Source organism: Rhinolophus sinicus, chromosome 16 (assembly GCF_057876585.1).
Source record: "Rhinolophus sinicus isolate RSI-liver-muscle chromosome 16, RSI-T2T, whole genome shotgun sequence".
Lineage (NCBI taxonomy): Eukaryota > Metazoa > Chordata > Mammalia > Chiroptera > Rhinolophidae > Rhinolophus > Rhinolophus sinicus.
In genome coordinates, this window is record NC_142516.1 from 24,937,765 (window position 1) to 24,959,929 (window position 22,165).

Genomic DNA, 22,165 nt, shown 5'->3' on the forward strand with positions numbered 1-22,165 from the left:
AATTACTTAGCCTCAGTTTCCTAATCTGTAAAATGGAGACAGTAATCCTGGCTCAAAGCTGTGGTGAGGAATAAACGAGTTAAAGATAGAAGGTAGTCAACACAGTGCCTGGTTATACGGCCAGGGTGCAGTATACCCTGGCTGCTGTTATCACTTTGCCATGTTGTGCGACCATTGTGTTTTGTCTTGGCACGTGACTGGAATTTCTGAAGTTTACATGCATGTTCTGTGTATGTGCACCCACCTCCTGGAGCAGGGTTTGGGAGCATTACCTTATATCTGGTATGTTTTATTTCAGGTGTGGTTCAACAACAAGGGGTGGCATGCCATCAGCTCTTTCTTGAATGTCATCAACAATGCCATTCTCCGGGCCAACCTGCAGAAGGGAGCGAACCCCAGCCAGTATGGGATTACTGCTTTCAATCACCCCCTGAATCTCACCAAGCAGCAGCTCTCGGAAGTGGCTCTGTAAGTGTAGCTGTGTCTGAATGGATCAGGTGGTGGGAGGGGAGGGTGTTTGGGATAATGGTGGAGCAGGGAAAGGAGCTATGAAGCTGGTTAAAGAGCAGCAGCTACATTATGGTATGTCTGTGTGGGTCCAGTCTCTGGGCAGAAAATGATCAGTTTATGATTGGATGGCAGGGATTAAAGTGCAGAAGATAAATGACTCTTACATGTAAAAATCATTACACTTAGTGAACTCTAATAGAAAGTAAGTTAAATTGTTAATAAAATCCTAAAAATATTTTAAGTCACCATCATCAACACAATGTTTAATAAAAAAAAATCAGTTTAATACCACTGTTTGTTAATTTGGTGAAATATGCTATCAGCTTGTGTGTCTTAATTCCTGAACTGTGTGTGAGTGTCTCTCTGACAATGTGTGTGAAGTTAAAGCCGGTATGAAATAGGTAAAGCATGTATCGTTTGTCATCATGGACATCTGGATTTGAATCTGGTTTCTAAACTTTCTAGATGTATGGTGTTAAATGAGGCAATTCATGTAAATTGCCATGTCCAGCACTGGGCATGTAGTTGATACTCAACACATGTTGGGTCCCATTTCTGTATATGGGGCATGGCATAGTTATTATTTGTGCGTATCTTGTATAAAATACCAATATATGTCACTGGTATATGTCTATACCGAGCTTATATAATATATGTAATATATATAAATATATATTGTAAGTATATAATATATAATATGCAATATATATAAAATATATCTAATTTATATTATACCCTGTTTAATGGGCTCATAAGTCTGTTCTTACAAGAATCTGATAGAATTTTTGTATGTGTTAGATTGATATGCCACGTGCTGTTGTTTTCAAATTTATTAACAGCCAGAAATGAACTTATTTGAATGCTTTCACACTAATATTTCTGCATAATTCAATTTTCAAGCTACTCTAGTCCTTTGTGTGTGAAAATTTACAATTTATTGCTCTTACAAGGTCAAAAACAGTGAAACAAAGTGAATGCCATAGGCCACTCTCAGACTTTCTTTAATAGTTTCATTTTGACAGTGAACTTTTTTTAATCTGCAGGGAATCAGTTTTGCAGTTGAATCGTCAGGTTTTGGGGGTTGTTTTGTTTTGTATTGACTTGAAAAAATCACCTTTAACCCTGAAAAAAACATATTTAGTGAACAGGTTATTTTTCCCTGTGTTGTGCTTCAGATATTTGTGTGTGTCCTCCTGATTGAGCCTTCAATTGCATCAGTGGCCCCTCGTATCCTCACTGCCTTTTTTTTTTTCAGGATGACAACATCAGTGGATGTCCTTGTGTCCATCTGTGTCATCTTTGCGATGTCCTTCGTCCCAGCCAGCTTTGTCGTGTTCCTGATCCAGGAGCGGGTCAGCAAAGCGAAGCACCTCCAATTCATCAGTGGAGTGAAGCCCGTCATCTACTGGCTCTCCAACTTTGTGTGGGATATGGTAAGGACCCCGGTCTGCTGCTGCTGTGTGCGTCTCCATCAGAGTGATGGGTTGGGTGAAAGAGCCCCCATCACCAGGAGGTGTTCTACCGAGTCTGTAGAGGAATGGAAAAGGAAAGGGCAGAGGCAGTTGTACGCACGCTTTCATGTCGCCAAATATAATAGTAAGTACAGAGCTGATCTAACACCAAGAGAAAAAATCTGTCCACAGTGACTGCAGTTAATACCACCACCACCACCACCACCACCACTTGATTTCCTAAGTGCAAACTTTTCAAAGAAACAATGAGGTGGAAGACTGTTAGTCAAAACTCTAGTGCCTCTAACTTGTCTGATAGATTTTAACCTCCAGAGTTGGTATTCTTTGTGGTACTACGAATGCATTTGTCATTTGAAAACTCTGCACATTTTATCGATCTATTGCAAATACGTCTTCTTGTCACCTATAGTATATTACTTCTGTTTAGACCAAATACAGGACTTCAAAGAATTCCGAAGTTCCATTTTTTGTAAAGTGAAGTTGAACTATATCTCCCTATGGATTCCATTAATTGTAAGCCACACAGAACAAATTGAATGCTTCTCCCACTGGACAGCCCCTCAGATATTTGAAGATAGCTTTCATTTAACCTAAGCCTCCCCCAGATGAGATGCTATATAACACACTTTGTAATCTCTAAAGCACTGTCCACGTGTGAGTGATGATGGTGTCTGTGCTGATTAAAGCAAGCCTCTCTGACTTGTCACTCTTCTGATCTGATTGCCTTGCTGTGGCCAGGTTCCATATTGTCAGTGTCACTTTGGAAAAGGCAAAACCCAGCATGAACCTTCTGTTCAGGCTGTGGTCTGAATGGTGACAAGTCTAGAGAGAGTTGATTTTTATCCCCTACTTCTATTACTCAGCCCAAGGGCATTGCATTTTGGAAGTAGCCCTGTCTTGTTGGCAACTTGGTGGTGAACTGAAATCTCTGTTTGACAGGTATTGCTAAATGGGGTCTTTTTCATTCTATACTAATGCAGGTGACTTTTTTGAACCTAAACTTTATATTTATCTTTGTTAAACTGCATTCTGTTTAGTGTCCATTTGCTTTTTATCTTGATCCAGTATTTGTTTTATTCAGTAAACCCATACTGAGTGCTCACTATGTGTCTGACTCTGCCAAGCAGAGGAGATTCAGAGATGAAATAGCAGGTCCCTAACTCAGGAATGTCACTTATCTTCCTGTGTATTATCTGCCCTTCCTATGCTTTAGAGCCTCTGACATTTGCTATAATCACGTCTTCATCTAAGTTGTTGATAAACACCTTGAGTTGGGTGGGACTGAAGCAGAGCCCTGCAGCCTGAAGTTGCAAATTCTTCTAACAGCTGACAGACCCACACCCCTGCCTGTGCTTTGTTCTGCTAGCTGTGAATTCTCATAACTATCTGGAGGTCAAGTCTTTATTTGTGCATTTTAATTCTTGATAACACTGTCAGGATAGACTTTGAAATTATTCTCAGTGTGATGAAACAATTCTGACGTTCATGTTATAAGCACTTACATTATAAGTAGATTGCATGTGAGATTGAATTTGGGCAGACTGTAATATAGCATTAATGATGAAACAGACACAATCATCTTCAGGAAGAATAATGGAAGCTTCTTTGTTGCCTGTGAAATTGAAATTATTCTGATTGGGAATCCATCGTTCATTAAGTTTACTTCACTGTTGGAAAGACAGAAAGGGCATGCAGTTTATAAAATCAGCCAAGGGTAAAATGCTTGTCAAAATGTATTGTCCAGTATTCTGATTAATAGTTTATGTGGCTTCATTAATTCAGTCATTCTCCAATATGTTTATCTGCCCTTTCTTGTCTGATGATGGTGAAGCCTTGAGATGTGTTCTATCATTGACGGTAGGGGTGAACTTTATTTCCTTGTTTCACTTTTAGTGCAACTATGTGGTCCCTGCCACGCTGGTCGTTATCATCTTCATCTGCTTCCAGCAGAAGTCCTATGTGTCCTCCACCAACCTGCCTGTGCTAGCCCTCCTGCTTTTGCTGTATGGGTAAGGCTCCTCTGGGTGGGGGATATAGGTGGGTAAGGCATATGGTGCCCCATGTCAGAGGGAAGGCAGGGGACATCCAGTGGACATTTGTGTCTGTGCCCCACCAGGTGGTCGATCACACCTCTCATGTACCCAGCCTCCTTCGTGTTCAAGATCCCCAGCACAGCCTACGTGGTCCTCACCAGCGTGAACCTCTTCATCGGGATTAATGGCAGCGTGGCCACTTTTGTGCTGGAGCTCTTCACCAACAATGTGAGTTCTGTGAAAAACCACCTCCTGCTGGGAGGAGCATCTCTGGGAGCCGGAGGACAGTGTTTAATCACCATCTTACTCCACTTGTCTGGGTTATTGCCACCGATGACCACTCTGTCCTTTTCCTCTCTCCCCTGGGTTTGCATGGCACCTTTCTCCCCTCCTTTTCCTCAGATTTCTCCAATCAAGCCTTTCAGTTTCCTTTGACAAGTTCTTTTATACTCCTTTGTGTTTGAATGCTGCTTACCCAAATATATGGCCCTCTGCTATCTTTGCTTTCCACTTTAGATGCCATCTCTGGATGACACCATTCATTCCAGAGGCTTTTGCCACCACGCCTCTCAGTGTCTTAGGTCGGTCTCTTTCAATTCTGTGCCTTTGGCCCCGATTGTTCCCTGGAACTCTAGTCTCACATTCTCACTTGCCTAATGGATAGCTCTGTTTAGGTAATTTACAGATGCCCCAGACTCAACATGTCCTAAACATCTTTCCCCTCAGAACTGGATGGCATTACCATCTGCCTGGTCACCCAAGCTGGCAACGTTTGAGTCACCTTATGTGCTGTGCTTTTGTTTATTTCCCACATTGAACTGGTTACCTTGTCAGTTCTTCCAATTACAGATCTCTTAAACAAGGGTCCCTGTCCTTTCTTGTTGTGATTGCCTTTGTCCAGACACCTTAACTTAGCACGTAAGGCCTTTCAGAGGTGTACAACCCTTTCTGGCCAGTTCCCACCACACCTTTCCCCAAGGCGCCATAAGCTTCAGCTGAGTTGTCCCTTAAATCTGCCATACTCCTGTATTCCTGGCTTAAAATGCCCTTCCTGGGTGGCCGGATGGCTCAGTTGGTTAGAGTGTGATCTCTGAACAATAGGGTTGCTGGTTTGATTCTCACATGGGCCAGTGAGCTGCGCCTTCCACAACTAGATTGAAGACAACGAGCTGCCACTGAGCTGCCAGAAGGGTGGCCGGATGGCTCAGTTGGTTAGAGCGTGAGCTCTTAACGAGGTTGCCGGTTCAATTCCTGCATGGGATGGTGGGCTGCGCTCCCTGCAACTAGGGTTGAGGGTGGTGACTGGACTTGGAGCTGGGCTGCACCCTCCACAGCAGTGACTTGGAGCTGATGGGCCCTGGAGAGGCAAACTGTTCCCTAATATAATTTAAATTAAAAAAATAAAAGAAGAAAAAAAAAATGCCTTCCTTCTGTCACAGTTACCCTTCAAGATTGAACTTGAATGTGAAGCTTTCCTTTCTTGCCCTGTGGGAGGTGCTCTCTCTTTTCTCTGTGCCCCCAGATCCCTCAGTTCGTGCTGCCCGTGGAACACGTATCCAATTATGTAGTAATTTCCCGTCTCCATGTCTTTCTTCCCCAGAATAGAGACTTATTTCTTATTAACCTTTGCCTTACTTGTGCTGTAGCACAGTGCATCCAGAAACTTACTCAGTTGTTGGATATTTAGCCACTGGCTGACTTGATATATTCAAGAATTATTTAAGTTTCCACAAAATCCTAAAACTGAAATATTGACTCAGACATGAGCAATTTGCTTTTAATATGCTAAGCAAATATTTTTTGATGGATTTGCTTCTGATTAAACATAACCATGTTTCTAAACTTTGATTGTATTTCTCCATACTCATAGCATACTCTAAATTTTCTAAAGAGCAAAATTTTATTATGTTATATGTCATCAGCTATAGCTGCTGCTATTTTTGGTATCAGAATTCAAAGGTTCAGTTTGACCTCAGGGAATCAAATTTTTTCTTCTCTACCATACTTCAGACTTAGATAAATTTTTAGCTTAAACTGCAAAGACATTCAGTCTCCCTCTGTCTTTTTTTCTTTAGAAGCTGAATAACATCAATGATATCCTGAAGTCTGTGTTCCTGATCTTCCCACATTTTTGCCTTGGACGGGGGCTCATTGACATGGTGAAAAACCAGGCAATGGCTGATGCCTTGGAAAGGTTTGGTGAGTGACAGCAGTGGTTGCAGGATGTTTTAATAGAGATGGAGGTTTGCACAGGCCTTAGTACCCTGGACTTTGTTTTGGAAAGAGACCGGTGACTGGGCACAGGACTTCCCTATATTGATAGGGCTGATGACAACACAGCTGGTTGTGGCTTGAGTCTTGTGACAGCACTGAGAAAAGTGAGAGGGCAGTTTTGGAGATAAGGAAAATACTGGCTTTAGCTTGAACCCAGTGCCTAATGCCACCGGTTGGGTTTGTCAGAGTAATTGGAAAAGTCAAACCGCAGCTTTGAGAATTAGATACAGGCCACATTATCAGAAGGAAAGATTTAAACTTTGGCTCTCTTAGGAAAATCACGGGTCTGCAGATGTGACCGTAAATTATCTTTCATATCATTGATAAAAAGGTAATTTATTGCAGTTCTTTCTACCTTTATAGTCTTCAGAAGTATTTCTTCTGTGGCAACATTACTATGTTCTTTATCCACTGGCTCATATAAGTTAGATGGGCCATGTTATTTAAGGGACATAGGACAGAAACTTTTTTGTTCAACTTGAAGGTACAAAGGAGACACATAAGGATTTAAGGAATATTTACATAAAACCAGGTGATTTAATTGGGTCTCTAGTTTATATTACGTGCTGTTGAAAGGGACGTCTTTTTAAAGTACTCTTTAATCTTAGTGAAGTGTATAATTTATTAAAATAGTGGCCCTAAAAAGTATCTGGGATTGCTTGCCTTTTGACAAAGGATTTTTAACATCTCATTGAAAAGGAAATATTATATCTCTTAGATGACATTACAGATCTTATACATGTTGGCTCTGAAATTCTAGTTAGTACTGGGTCACAGTATGTTTCCCCAAAACCTTCCATTAAATCAGACTTGGAAAGTGGTCGCTCCCGTACACTTTTTTCTTGTCATGGGCAATAACCGTTGGTATTTCCAGGAAGAGAGGTGAATTTGAGCTTGAATTTGAGGAAGGGCTATGATCTTTGGTGCCTCCATTCTGACTGGATCTCTGCTTTGTGTCTGCTAGGGGAGAATCGCTTCGTCTCGCCACTCTCTTGGGACTTGGTGGGACGAAACCTCTTCGCCATGGCCGTGGAAGGGGTGCTGTTCTTCCTCATCACTGTTCTGATCCAGTACAGATTCTTCATCAGGCCCAGGTGAGCTTTTTCTCAGAACTGATGGAGCACCTGGTTGAGGGTCACAGAGGAGAAGCATGGAAACAGTCTTCAGTGGTGTTTGGTTTGAACTGAAGTCAAAGCGGATAATCAAACTCTTTCCTAGTGTGGGTATCCCCAGGACCTAACACTGCTGGTTCTGGAAACTGTGGAGAATAGGTTTTATAGGATTGTTTAAGGAACTGGATTTTTCTCTTGAAAAACAGCTTGGAAGGTTGATTTTTCTTAAATTTTTCCCCCAAGACCTGTAAATGCAAAGCTTCCTCCCCTGAATGATGAGGATGAAGATGTGAGGCGGGAAAGACAGAGAATTCTTGATGGTGGAGGACAGAATGACATCTTGGAAATCAAGGACCTGACTAAGGTGAGGCAGTGAATCTAGGCCATAACAACTTGTCTTCAATTTTTTCAGCTTTATATGTTGGAAACTAGCATTTTGCTGACTTGCTTAATAAAAAAGAGTATGTATCCCAAAATGTGAATCTACCAAATTTCTGTCAATTTAATTTTATTTAAAATACACTGTGGGGACTTCCTAATGAAAGAAATCCTACTGAGAAAACTTTGGAAATGTGATTTCTCATTCTTGAGTATATTTGTTTTTCACACTCACATTTGTGTATTATTTATTAAAACATACTAATATTGTCTAACTATTCAAAGCTATTGTAAGGAGACTAACTGGTTGATTTGAGTTTCATAGTTGAAAAGCTGGTAAATCTCCATTACTCAGGAGCAGGGTTGTTTCAGCCCACTCTAGGTGCCAGAATCCCAGCAGTTCACTTTTTTTTTTATAATATGTACAATATTTGCAATGTTTTGATTACAAATTTTTACCCTGTAGAATTTAATTTGTAAAATATCTATAGTATCTTTCTATATTAAGTAAATGAAAAATTATGTAGCCACATAAATGACCACTGGGGTTTTTAAAATGTTGATATTAGATTGAAAATGAAAAAGAAATTCACTTGTATTTTGAGCTTCAGAGTCATTCAGAAGCTGGTTGCCACAGAGATATACCAAGGCTCTTAGCACATCTAATATGTGACTTAATCTTATCGATGAGTCCAATTTCATGGTGTGTTTGGGCTATAATTTCTTCTTCCACAGCTGCCTGGGATAACTGTGAGTCACTGCGGCTCATGCATTTTTGCATTTTGTTCATTGCAGATCTATAGAAGGAAGAGGAAGCCAGCTGTTGACAGGATCTGTGTGGGCATTCCTCCTGGCGAGGTAAAGGCACTGGGTCGCCATTGTATTTGTCCCTATTAATTCAGACTGTCTCTCCCCTATTCAAGAACAATGTCAGGAAGGGGTAGAAGTGGCTTTTAAAGGCTTCTCTGATTGTGTCTATGTGGAGCAATCAGTTGTTAAGAGGATGGGGACCCCGTAAGTCAAAAGAGAACGGTTTGGGTAAGCTTGGGCAGTTTAAGAAAAACATGCACATCCAACATGTGATTTTTGAGATGTGTTCAAGATGATGAAATTCAAATAGACTTTAAAAAATTGATTTTCTCTTTTCTCATTCGTGTTTGTGTTCTTTCATACCCTTTAGCCAGATTAGATGGTGAAATTTGACTAGTTGGCTTTCATTACTGTTTTTCACTCATTAACTTTGGCCTCAACCTGACAACTCAGATAGTATGACAAAATATGCCCACATTTAAAATGGTCCCGTTATAAAATATCTGTTTAAACGTGCACATGATTCCTTTAATACCAAGAAAATTTTTGACTCTTCACTGATATTTGAAAATTATGCTATCTATATTCAAAACTAAGCTGAGGTGACTACTTAATAATGGCCATTTATATTCAGATTCTTCCTAATTTGCTTATACAAATTTACCCAATCTTTTCAGTGCTTTGGTCTCCTGGGAGTTAATGGGGCTGGAAAATCATCCACTTTCAAGATGTTAACTGGAGATACCACTGTTACCAGAGGAGATGCTTTCCTGAACAAAAACAGGTGAGAAAAGTGGTCTGTATTTTGCCCCAAAGAGTTTTTAAATTTTACTTAAATATATTATGCTTATGATCATAACATAATATGCTATATAGAGTTTATCAAATTGTTGAAATAAAGTGTAAAGAAATTCAAAATCACCTCTAATCCCACTACCTAGAGATAGCCACTATTTACATTTCCTTTCAGTTTCATTCTGGTTTTTTCAAGTTTTATTCAAGTATAATTTAAATACCGTACAATTACTTCTATTAAGAGTACAGGGGCCAGCCTGGTGGCTCAGGTGGTTGGAGCGCCATGCTCCTAACACTGAAGTCACCGCGTGCTGCTGCGGGTGACCGACTGCCTCAGCCGAGCGGACTACTAGACTGAGAAACAATGGCTTGAACCAGAGTGGCGGCGGGGGAGAAAGGGGAAAGAAAAAAAAAAAAGTACTATTCATGATTTTTAGTAAATTTACAGAGCCGTACAGCCCATCATCACAATCCAGTTTCTGGAACATTCTCGTCACCCCAGATCTATTTTATATACACATATAAATGCATTATAAAATTGAACCCTACTGTATTGGGATTTTTAAAATTAGTTTTTATTGTTAATCAGTATATTATGATTATTTCTCAATGGGTTATACATTCTAAGATATAGAATTTTACACTGCTGCATAAAATTCCCCTATGTACGAATACCAATAGTTTAAATAATTTCTTATTGTTGGACATTTATTAGTTTGTTTTTCATTATGTAAATATGTCCTTATACTCATCTTTGATGATTTCCTCAGGGAAAATTCCTCCAAGGTAAAAGGGGATGCACTTGCCAAATTGCCCTTTCTAAAGGCTGTACCAATCGATGAGGCCACCATCAGGCTGTCACCTGAGAATGCATAGGTCACTAAGCAATCTGACCATTAGGAGTACAGCTCTGCTTTGGAGACTTGTTAGGTCATGTTACCCTTGAGTACTTGAAATATGTGGGGCTTCTCTAGGCTTTTGACTTGGAGATGGTACAAGGCAGTGCCTTTTGAACTTTTCTGACCATGACCCATAGTAGCAAATACATTTTACTTCTAAACCCAGTAACTACGTAAGACATAGGCATGCATATAACTTGAAAGTTCCGTAAAACAATACCGACTCTTACTACTTGTCGTGCGGGCACTCTGATATTTCTTATTCTACTCTATACCATGTCATTAAAAAAAAATACTGGTTGTGACCAAATAAATTTATTTCACAAGCCACTAATGGATGATGACTCACAACTGGAAAACACTGGATGGGGGGCTAGAAGCCCATAAAACTGAAAAGAGCGAGGGACTTATTGTACTTTTGGGTCTCCTCGTCTGTCTCTTACTAGTTTTTTCAGTAGCATGTAAAGGAGGTTAAAGAGAACAGAAATTCTAGAATAGCAGGCCTGAGGCTGCACCCCTGCTTCCCCAGGCTTGTTTCTAGCACCAGGCTTCTGGGGCATCATCATACAATAATGAAGGCAGTAAGTGCCTCAAACCAGGGTTTGTGACAGTGACTGGCTGTAAGAGCTGGCTCGCACAGTAGAGCTTGAGAGCCAAGCAGTGCCCATGGGCATCTCGATTATAATTCCGGAAAAGGCTGGATCTGGGAGTACTGATTAGATATGCAGAGAGGAATGAATACCGCTGAAAGGCCAAACTCAGGGCTGTCCAGAGGTGGCTGAGGTACAGCCATCAGACTGGATGTGGACACTGAGCTTCTCCCACATCAGGGATTCTTAACCTGAGATTGGCTTCATAGTGCTTAAACGCCACCCCACCAATACATGTAAACTTGTGCCTATGGATATAGCTTTTCCTGTTACCAGATTCTCAGAGGGTCTGTGATTTAAAAACCAACTACAACAAAATCCCTTAAAAACCAGGAGGGTGACTTGGTTGGATATTTAGCAGGACCAAGGAGTTTGGAACATGCTGTGGTCAAGACAACATATGGGCAGCAGAGAACAGAGGGAGATCACACCCAGAGTTGCTGGGCCCTGATCTGGGTGGCCATGAAGGAGACTTTGGGGCAACAAGGTACTTGATACATATGACAGGACCACAGAATCAAGTCTAGGATGGAAGTTAGTGTTACGGCTCCAGGACTGTGTGACTGAGATCATTGGTAAAGATGGTTGCTCCTACTGGGATGGACTCGGGCATGCTAAAATGGGACTGAGCCTGCATATTGAGGTGTTGGGGAGCCAAGTGCAAGGACTGGGCAGGACAGTGACAGGAAGGGGCTCGCATCCTGGGGGCAGAAAGGCTGTTCCCTCAAGCTACAGCAAGAGTGCTCACTGGTATTTTTGTCACGTCCGAGCACACTTTATAGGAACACTTGGCAAAATTGTCTGCTCAGAGTACCTGTAAATGTCTAAACCCTAACACGTTTTGTGTATCTTCGCAGTATCTTATCAAGCATCCATGAAGTACATCAGAACATGGGCTATTGCCCTCAGTTCGATGCCATCACAGAGCTGCTGACTGGGAGAGAACACGTGGAGTTCTTCGCTCTCCTGAGAGGAGTCCCAGAGAAAGAAGTTGGCAAGGTACCATGGGCACCTGCAAGCCAGCCTTCCTCCTTTGGCATCCTGACAATATACCTTATGTCTCTGACTTGCACACATGACCACCGGCTTCAGGCTGTTCTTCATGGATGCAGCAGGATGAAATCTGGCTCTTTGCACCGACTTTCAGGGTGGGAATCTGTGGTGGCGGTGGGGTGGGAGTGGTGTCCAGGCACATGCTGGAGGCAGGAAGTGCCATTCCCCCTGCTTTTGGCTCCTCAGCACTTGCCAGATCACGATTATAGAATGTGGTTTTACTCAGTAAAAGAATTTTTGTAGGTAAGGGTAAGAAAGCATGATAACATTACCAAACCAGATAAAAATAAAGGAGCTTTTTTATTACTCTAGGTTGGTGAATGGGCAATTCGGAAGCTGGGCCTTGTGAAGTATGGAGAAAAATATGCTGGTAACTACAGTGGAGGCAACAAGCGCAAACTTTCAACAGCCATGGCTTTGATTGGCGGGCCTCCTGTGGTGTTTCTGGTGAGTGTGACTGTAAATGGAAAACTATTCTGGCCTAAATGGAAAACACTTTTCCAAAGCTCTGTATGTGTAGGGATGCTGCGTGCCTGGCTTGCCCATGGCAAGCTCCCCTCTCCCGACCAGAAACAGCACAGCTGCCTTAGAGAACCTTAGAGGGAAGCTCCCTTGTCTTATCCCTCTCCTTGACACTTGCTTGGGTGGCTCTGCCGTGCCCTCAGCTACTCCAAAAGAGAGATACTATAGGGACCTTGTTTCTCTGGCGTGGAGAACCCTGACAAGCGTGGCTGAGGCTGGGTGTGTGATTTGACCTTTCTCTGGAACATTCGTTCTGACCATCTGTGTTCATCCCCTGAAGATGGAGGGTGTGGATACAGCTTCAAGATCCCCAAGGTAGCACCTGGGTCATAATCCTTCTATACAGAGAGATGGAAACAGATTAGACTGGACAGTGGCCCTTGACCCTTCATCTTCTGTGGCGGAGAAGAGCATGGAAATTATTACAGGAAAAAGCCTTGGGTTGAGGCTTTAATGTCATTCAGGCCATTTAGATCTGGAATTTGTTTCTCTAAGACTAGCAAGTCCAATAAAACAGGCAAAGCTGGAGTGAGCTAGAAAAAAAAAAAGAAGAGAAGGGATTTTACCCACACCTTATACTGACTTCAGTAGAGATTTCAGACAAAGAGAATTTTTAGCATATACTTTTCAGTCATGAAAAGATGATAAAAACTAAATGGCTTTTCCCCTTTGCTTTCTGTTATTTTGGAAACATTTAATTTCATAAAAAATTGAGTTTCCTGCTCAGTGGGACATTTTTAAAAGTAAACTGTTTTTCTTATATGTAAGGTCTGGTTCTTTGGTCCATCATTAATAAATAGAATGTTAAGTTAAAATTCTAGCTAGTTCGAAGATGCTTCTGCATCTAAAAAGAAATCTAGTTTTAATGTTTTTTTCATCAAATAATAGGACTTATTTTATTGTAATTACAGGATGAACCGACCACAGGCATGGATCCTAAAGCTCGGCGGTTCTTGTGGAATTGTGCTCTAAGCATCGTCAAGGAAGGGAGATCAGTAGTGCTTACATCTCACAGGTCTGTAGTGAAGACTTGGCTTGGCTTCTATGTTGTGTAATTTTTAAATTTCCCACTGGTATATATGATCACTGTAAAAATCAGAAAATACAGAAAAGCAATGAGAAAAACAATTGCCGAAATTGCATCACTTGGAGGTAACCATTACATTCGTGCAAAAATAATTGCGGTTTAAAAGGTTAAAAATAATTGCAAAAGCCGCAATTACTTTTGCACCAACCTAATATTACTGTCATTGGGCAATAATATCTTTGCAGTTTTCTTAATGAAAATCTATGTGTGTGTCTGTGTGTGATTTATGAACAAAAATGCAAACTTCGTATATATACTGCTCTTTTTCACTTCACAATATATTGTGAACATTATTCCAAGTCAATCATTTCTTACAGCCATAGTATTCCATTAGGATATACCCTAATTTATTTAACTGTTCCCCTCTTTGTAGACTTTTGGATTGTTTCCAGCTTTTTTCACAATTATTAAGAGCACTGCAGTGAACAGTGTTATTCTTACATCTTTATGTATTTGTAACAGGATTCAATTATGCCCTGGGATACTGGGAATATTTCTTTGAAATGCCAGATGTCACAGTGATATTCTAATGGTTACAGGAGCATCTCTCTCAAGCTAAAACCTCATTGTTTTCCCACAGTATGGAAGAATGCGAAGCGCTTTGCACGAGGATGGCAATTATGGTCAATGGGAAGTTCAGGTGTCTTGGCAGTGTCCAACATCTGAAAAATAGGTAACGAAGATAATTTCTTTGGAATAGTGCCTGAGAAAGCTTTTTTTTTTTTTTTTTTTTTTTTTTGGTGTGTATAAATGGTGGCTCTAGAATAAGGGGAAATAAACTGAACAAAATGGTATAGTGGAAAGAATGAGGGCTTTGAAGTCAAACAGAGTTGTGTTCAAATTCTCCTTACCTTTTATTGATTGTGTGCTCTCGGACAAATTACTTAACCTTTCTGAGAGTCAATTTCCTAGGAATGTTTACCTTCTAGCTTTGTTATATAGATGAAATTGAAAATTTTACGCATGCCAGTATGGTTAGAGCATGGGCGTTGGAATCAAACACAAATGGGTCTACATCTGGCCCTACCACTTAGGAGCTCTACTATGGGCTAGTGACTAAGTCCCCAGGCTTGTTTCTCTGGAACGTCCATCAGGCTTCGTAAGTCTAGCTGAGGATTAAATTAAATCACGTACCCAAGGCACTCAGCACACACCTCACATAGAATAGGTGTTCAGTAAATGATAACTAGCTCCTCCTCTCAGATACTTACTCTGGGTCTCTCAGGGACCTCTCTTTTTCATGGCTCAAGTTGGGTTTTTGGGGTTAATTACTCTTTTGAGAGGTGTCCTGAGAATCTTCCATTTGGACTTCTTTTTTCTGCTTTCAGGTTTGGAGATGGTTATACAATAGTTGTACGAATAGCAGGGTCCAACCCTGATCTGAAGCCTGTCCAGGAGTTCTTTGGACTCGCCTTTCCAGGAAGTGTCCTAAAAGAGAAGCACCGGAACATGCTACAATACCAGCTTCCATCTTCATTATCTTCCCTGGCCAGGATATTCAGCATCCTTTCCCAGAACAAAAAGCGACTCCACATAGAAGACTACTCTGTTTCTCAGACAACACTTGACCAAGTAAGCTTTGAATATCAAAAATATATTTCTTTTTCTTTTTTCGATTTATTTTTTAAGGTGAGGAGTCCTGCTCCCTTTTCCATCCCATTATGGGCCCTCGAGCAGTGTAGATGATCAGAGTTTGAATTTCTGATCTTCTACTAGCTGTGTTTTTTATTAAACCTCTGTGAATCTGAAAAGGGAGATAACTCTCTACTTTAGAGTTATTGTGAGAATCGATTATATTAATAATCATCATTAACTACCGTTTACTGAGTACCTGCCATGGGCCAGGCATTTTGCCAGGTGCCTATCTATTTACATTAGATAACATCAAACATATCTTGGCACTTAGTAGGTATTCAGTCAACGTTAGTTTTCCTCCCACTTCCCTTTAATCCCTTACTGTATCAGCCAAAGTAAATAGATGATTGAACAGTTGGTGATTTGGGGGTCAATATGTATGGTTTTTCAATTTTTAAATGGTGACATGCTTTTTCAAGTATTCCCCCCTCTCCCAGTTTTCTAGTTAATCTAGTTTTGCAATCTTGTATTTTCCCACCTGACCTCATGTCCACCTAGGGAAAAACACAACTAGAATAAAGACAGAACAAGTCGACAGGTATTGATACAGGCCTGTCTTTCTCTTGACAGGTATTTGTAAACTTCGCGAAGGACCAAAGCGATGATGACCACTTAAAGGACCTGTCATTACACAAAAACCAGACCGTAGTGGATGTTGCAGTCCTCACGTCTTTTCTGCAGGATGAGAAAGTGAAAGAAAGTTATGTGTGAAGAATCCTGTTCACACAGGGTGACAGAAAAAAAAAGGAGGAACTTGCCTTTCCTTTGCACTGTGCGAAGAGTTCCAGAGGAAAAAGCGGGACGTTTCTGCGGGAAGAAGTAAACTGGATACTGTACTGATACTATTCAATGCAATGCAATTCAATGCAATGAAAACAGAATTCCATTACAGGGGCAGTGCCTTTGTAGCCGATGTCTTGTATGGCTCTCCAGTGAACAAAAGACTTGAATTTAGTTTATAACCTTATACCTATGTGAAACTCAAGTATGGAACCCAGTGGACATATGGGTTTGAAATCATACTTTTTTTTGGTTCCTTTGTATTCTCACTGTGGGTTGCAACAGTAATTCATCAAGTAACCATGGCCAGTGATTACTTACCAAAATCAAAAGGTATGCATGCACATCCTCACTCATGAAGCCGTGCCATGCCAGGAGACTGGTTTCCCGGTGACACATCCATTGATGGCAATGAGTGTGCCAGAATTATCAGTGCCAAGTTGCTCAGAAAGCTCGGAGCACCATGGTGTGTCATGCACACTCCTGTGAAAGCTGCTGTGCTCAGAGTCTATCAGACATCATCAAATATCAGGTCACAAAATGGTGCCACGTGTGGAAGGAAAAGTCCTGCTTTGGTTCCCCTGTTGTTGAGCTGCTCTGGTGGTGGTAATATGCAAACTGTGGATGGCTCTAGACTCGTTAAACTTGGTTTCATTGTTACATTGTCCCTCGCTTGGAGCCATGGGTCAGCAGGGTCATCTTTCTGGGACCCCGGTAAGAAGCGAAGAATGAGCAGCCACGTTGTTGAAGCTGTAAGCTACTGAGGCCAGGGCAGGGGATGCAAGAGATGTTGCGTTCAAACCTGGGGTTACCTGTGTCCACTTATCCCGTCTGCCAACATGGTACACTGCATCTCAAGATCTTGTTTGACACAAGTATAGTATTACTTCTGGCTTTCAAACTTAATCTAGAAGATGAAAAGATGGAGTTGTATTTTGCTGAAATGTTTATTTGGAATTCTAAGTTCTGTCAGTGATTTCTGAAACCTTAGAATGGCCTAATTGCAGAAGTCCACGGCATAGAGGAGTGTGGCCACACTTGCTTTTCTCATGTGAGTTTGCAGATGGATCATCTGACTAGTACCTAGTGAATAGAAAACAAATGTGATGGTCAAGATCTCGTGATACTATATTTAAGCTTCTTTAAGATCCTTTAAAATACTCTTAATCTCAGTTCATTAACCAAGTATTTTTTGAGTCTGTGTTATAGCTGAATGAGTATGTATGGATGGAGGGGGTGAGGAGAAATTAAGTCTCAGATTTCCTGTGCCATGATATTCAGCTAACTGGTTTACAAATAGAGGTTGTTTTGTTGTGGTGGTTGTGGGAGCTCAATGAAAGCATATTGGGCAGCTCACTTTTTCAAAATAGCAACAATGCAAAAGTCAAGAAAATTTAAATGTGGTAAGGGTCACAAGACTAAACAGTTGAATACTTTTAAAGAGAAGACGGCTAGTTTGAAAACTCGTTGAACATGACAACTTGTGATCACGGCATTTGGTATATTCAAATACTTGGCTTTGAAGATCTCAGACACCTCATTCTAACAATCTCATCCTTTTCATCTCTTCAATCACTAACCTCCCGTGAAAAAAATAAGAACAGCAAATGCCCTGGCATGAAGTATATTTCAGACTTTTCCAACCCTGTCTTACATTTTTAGTCAGTAAACACTTTAAGCATTCGTAAAATACTATTTTTTAATGTCATCTGTCTTAACAAAAATATGAGGGAATGTCTGGTGAAGTTTAAGTCATCTTTCACTATCAATTACCGTTTTCTAAAATTTAAATATAACTCTAAGGGTATAAGATTTCAGATCTATTTCAAATTAATCTGTTTTTTTTTTAAATCTACACAACATTATCACATAACTTGTTGATTGGGAAAGAAAAAGACTTTTAGAAATTAATGCAGTATTGTTTTCCAGAATGATAGGTACGTAATGAAGGTATACTTCCAATAACTAGAGATCATTATATTGATCTCTATATGAGATCATTGTATTTTATGGTATCTTTAATGCTATAAAACTCATACAATAATTTAGTTTCTCCTTGTTTAATATTTTTAAAAATCAAACTTGTTTTCCCATTTCATTAGAATCATGTTCAAATTCTCTATTATATTAAATCCATGCTCCTTTAATTACTCTGACTTCAAGGCCATATTTAAAAAAAATCAAAAGTCTCTGTGAGTTATTTGGGGGGGAGGGGGAGGGAAATGCAATGTTTCAATATAGATTTAAAAGGATCTTTTCTGAAGCTAGAAACAATCTACACTTACACATCGATATCATTAATATTGTTACCTTTTAGACAATCCAAATAGTAATCTTTTAAGTTTTCCTGTGTAAACCTAATTATAGTAGAAATTTTTTACCAACTCTATATTCAAGTAAAATTTCTATATATTCCCTGTGGAAATGTAACTATGTGAGTTTCAAAAACTGTCAAGTGTTCAAAGAGTTCTGCTTTTGCTTCTTTTGGACACCTTGGAAACCTTATTAACAACTGTGAATACAAAAAACATGATGGAAAACTATAACAAAGCCCTCTATACATAAACACCCAGCACAGTTCATTGTTTAAAAAACAACCAAACCTCAAACTACTGTATTTCAATATCTGTACTGAAAGCAATGCATTGTGACTATTAAATGTTGCACATCATTCATTCACTGTATAGTAAACATTGACTAAAGGGATTTGTTTGTTTTCTTCTCGTGGTTGTATATATTAGGAATTTTTTTTTTCCCAAAGAGCCATGTGTCATATAATATTGAACCACTTTGACATTGAGATATTAATTTGTACCCTTGTTACAATTTACTAGTAATAATATAGTACTATAGTAATACTGCTCTAATTCTGTTTAAAGTTGTTGCATCCCTTTTACAGAATGTTTATATTTCCATAAGGATTAAGTATTCTATTCTCCCTTCTTATACCCTCGGATGAAACTATGTTTTTGGCTTTTTCTTTATCATTGGCCCTTCATCCCAAGCACTTTATGTTGTCTGTAATGGGATATATTTTTGCACTGGAATATCTGAGAACTGCAAAACTAGACAAAAGTTTCACAATAGATTTCTAAGTTAAATCATTTTCATTAAAAGGCAAAAAGAGAAAAAAATTTTGTATTGTCTATAACTTTATATGAAGTATTAAAGGCATATTTCTATGTTGTAATGAGTCATGAAATAAAGCTGTGACGGTTCTTTTGGTCTAGACAAATTTATTTTCATGCATTCGTAGCACCACCTACTGTTAAAGCTATTTGGCTCTAAAGTAGAAATTTTTGAAAAGGGTAAATGTACTGTTAATCTCAAAAGAAAACTAAGGGGACCACCTGGAAATTTTAAAAAGGGTGTTTTGCACTTTCCTGATTCAGCTAAGAAAGTAACTGATTTTCAGTTTGGAAGGTTTTTAGATAAATTTACTCTGCTTAATGATTATGAGCTGGGAGATCTCTGAAAATACTCTGTCTCTAAGCCTATTTAATACAAACCTCATTTCTTCATTTGGTATTGGGAAGCTACAAAGGCAGCCTTCAGTGCTCTTTTGCTTATTCAACCAAAAATACAAGTACACAGTCTGGCAAGTGTATTGGCCAGGTACTGGACATGGTGGCAAGGGTGAGCATGCAGGGAAGATAGAAAAGTGTGAGCAGAGAGATGATACTGAGACTAATATCAGAGGTGCCTTCCCTTAATCCTGTAGAAAGTGCTGTGCAATCTATGCCGGAGATTATGTAGTGCTCTGATGGAAACGTGGATGTATTTTTCATAGCTAATTAACAATCAGTCTTAGAAACGATGCCTGTTTATTTCAGTACTTGAAGAGCATCAGTCAAACAGCCCCTATTAGGCAGCACACTGGAGTTGTGGCTCTATTGGTGACCTCTTCTGAACGGCTGTGATGACGCCTAGCGAGCAGTCCTTTGCCTAAGGTATGCATCTTAGCTTTGTGTGCACCTGGCTGACCACTTGTCCTCAGCATCACACCTTAGTCCTTCCCCCTTGAAGTTCACGTTACAGTGACTTCAATGAAAAGGGTAGAAAACTGTTTGTGAAAATTCACCACTGAGGGAGAGAAAAAAATTATTGAAAAATGAGGAGTTAATTTAGATGAAAATATGTTACCCATGAGTCTTGACCAAAGCATTCTTCTGTCTAGAGAAAAGCCTATTTAAACATTTAGATTAAAAACAACAACAACAAAAATACCTTTTCCAAGTATTTACTGTGTTGTCAGGCACTTCATTTAATCCTCAATTAGTACCTCTCCTAGAAGGTTAAGGTGTACCATTTGACATGAGTAAATTGTGGCTCTGAGGATACGGGACTGGTCCCATTACATGGCTTGTCACTGGCAAAGGGGTCTTTTAGGTGAAGTTGGGTATCACTTAAAATTGTCCTGATCAGTTCGGCATCATTATACAATAATTTAACAAATATTCATTGAACTCTGTCGTGTGCCAGATGCTTTTTGAGGTTCTGGGGATGCAGTGTGGAAGAAGAACAATTTCTGGTCTAATGAACTTAAATTTCAGTGGAAAAATTATATTCACATTCACAATGGCTGTGTGGACAAATGTAATTAATGTAAACAGCAGTAGTAGATGCCAAGAAGATGAAACATGGTAATGGGTTAACAATCGGGAAGAGTCAGAGACAGCCCGTCTGAGGAGTGACTAAGCTCAGATCTGGATAAAATGAGCAGGAGCCGATGACGGTTGGCAGGAAAAACATTCCTGGAAGAAAGGGTTCCTGGTACAAAAGCCCCAAGTGGGAAAAAGCTAGGCAGGTTGGGGAGTGGGCGAGAGAATTCCACTGTCTCTGGAGTGGGAGGGGATGGATGCAGAGATGCTGGAACCAGAGCTTGGAGAGCCTTGCAGGCCATTTGAAAGTAGCTGGATTTTATTATTAGTGCAAATATTAGGAGCCACTGGAAAGTTTTAAACAAGGTACTGGTTTGGCCTAATCTCTGTTTCAGAAAGAATGGTGGCTGAGTGGGAAGGAAGAACGGCAGGGAGGCTAAGTAAGAGATGATCGTGGATTCGGCAAGGGTGGTAGTGACAGACAGAGGGAAGAATATAACATTCAGGCTCTATTTTAGGGGTAGAACCAACAGGACCTGCTGTGCGCTGCATGTCGGGGATGAGGGAAAGAGCTATCAAGGTGACTTCAAGTTGTTGACCCAAACTAGGTAGGTGGTTGTGTTAAACAGGCCATTGTGTTTCAGACTGGAGCTCTGAGGCAAGGATGGGAAAGAAGATAAAAATGTGTGAATCACTAGCACACATATGGCACTTAAGCCTTGGGACTGAATTAGCTTAACTAGAGAGCGAAGAATACCCTTGAGCCCTGAGACCCTACCACATTCAGAAGAGAAGCCAGCAAAGCAAAAAGAGGCACTAGCCAGTGAGGAGCAGGAAAACCTGAGTATGATGCCATAGATCAGGGGTGTAAAAACTGCGGCCCATAATCCATTTTTTATTGGCCCGCAGCAAATTCCAAAAATATATTTAGTTAAATAAACCAAGTGAGGCAATATGTACTTCACCTCAAGTAAGTGGCCCGGCTGTTTGTGTATTTTACCGCATATGGCCCTTGGTGAAAAACATTGAAAAAAGTTTGGACACCCCTGCCATAGATTGACACCCCTGCCACTCAGAATCGAGTGTTTCACGAAGGCGGAGGTGGTCAACTGTAGCCAATACTGTTGAGTAGATGAGGAGGGTAAAGGTGGCGAGGGACCATTGAATTTGGTAAGATAAAGGTCCTTAGTGACGCTCAGACGAGTCACTTGAGCAGATTGACGAGGATGTAGGCCTGTGGGGATTGGGCTCAAGGAAGTTTAAGAGGTAAGGAAGGGAAAATGGTGAATATACACAACTACAGATAGTTGTGCTTCCAGGGGAAGTAGAAAACATGACAATAGCTGGATTATAAAACTTTTATTTGGATTCTTGTCTGTTAATAGTATAGGCTACACCTGAACACCATCTTACCTTTCCTCTCTGATTTTTTCATTTTGTTTTTTAATCCTTTAAACATTTCTTCTATCAGGAGCCTTACATACAGTACGTTGTTGTCCAAATTCCCCTTAGTTAATTCATTATTTACTCTTTTACATTTACAATTTGTTTTAG

The 22,165-nt window shown here is 40.2% G+C and overlaps 1 protein-coding gene and 1 long non-coding RNA gene across 5 annotated transcripts in view; one reads left to right on the top strand and one right to left on the bottom strand.

Moving 5' to 3' along the window:
- ABCA1 (ATP binding cassette subfamily A member 1) overlaps positions 1-19,228 on the top strand; it is a 122,259-nt gene extending 103,031 nt beyond the window's left edge. For all 4 annotated transcript variants that reach the window (XM_074330781.2, XM_019734159.3, XM_019734160.3 and 1 more), the window contains exons 36-50: positions 299-468; positions 1,766-1,943; positions 3,876-3,991; positions 4,099-4,243; positions 6,091-6,214; positions 7,254-7,383; positions 7,645-7,765; positions 8,575-8,637; positions 9,267-9,373; positions 11,791-11,932; positions 12,299-12,433; positions 13,420-13,523; positions 14,176-14,268; positions 14,924-15,167; positions 15,801-19,228. In XM_074330781.2, the coding sequence (XP_074186882.1) occupies positions 299-468; positions 1,766-1,943; positions 3,876-3,991; positions 4,099-4,243; positions 6,091-6,214; positions 7,254-7,383; positions 7,645-7,765; positions 8,575-8,637; positions 9,267-9,373; positions 11,791-11,932; positions 12,299-12,433; positions 13,420-13,523; positions 14,176-14,268; positions 14,924-15,167; positions 15,801-15,941 (2,013 nt within the window). In that variant the 3' untranslated portion in view covers positions 15,942-19,228. The remainder of the gene's footprint in view (positions 1-298; positions 469-1,765; positions 1,944-3,875; positions 3,992-4,098; positions 4,244-6,090; positions 6,215-7,253; positions 7,384-7,644; positions 7,766-8,574; positions 8,638-9,266; positions 9,374-11,790; positions 11,933-12,298; positions 12,434-13,419; positions 13,524-14,175; positions 14,269-14,923; positions 15,168-15,800) is intronic.
- On the bottom strand, positions 12,905-14,947 carry LOC141571161 (uncharacterized). Its single transcript, XR_012495870.1, has 3 exons — positions 14,807-14,947; positions 13,515-13,594; positions 12,905-13,041 (listed from the first exon to the last, which is right to left on the bottom strand). It is a non-coding gene; the product is annotated as an uncharacterized LOC141571161 (long non-coding RNA).
- Positions 19,229-22,165: the final 2,937 nt, after the last annotated feature.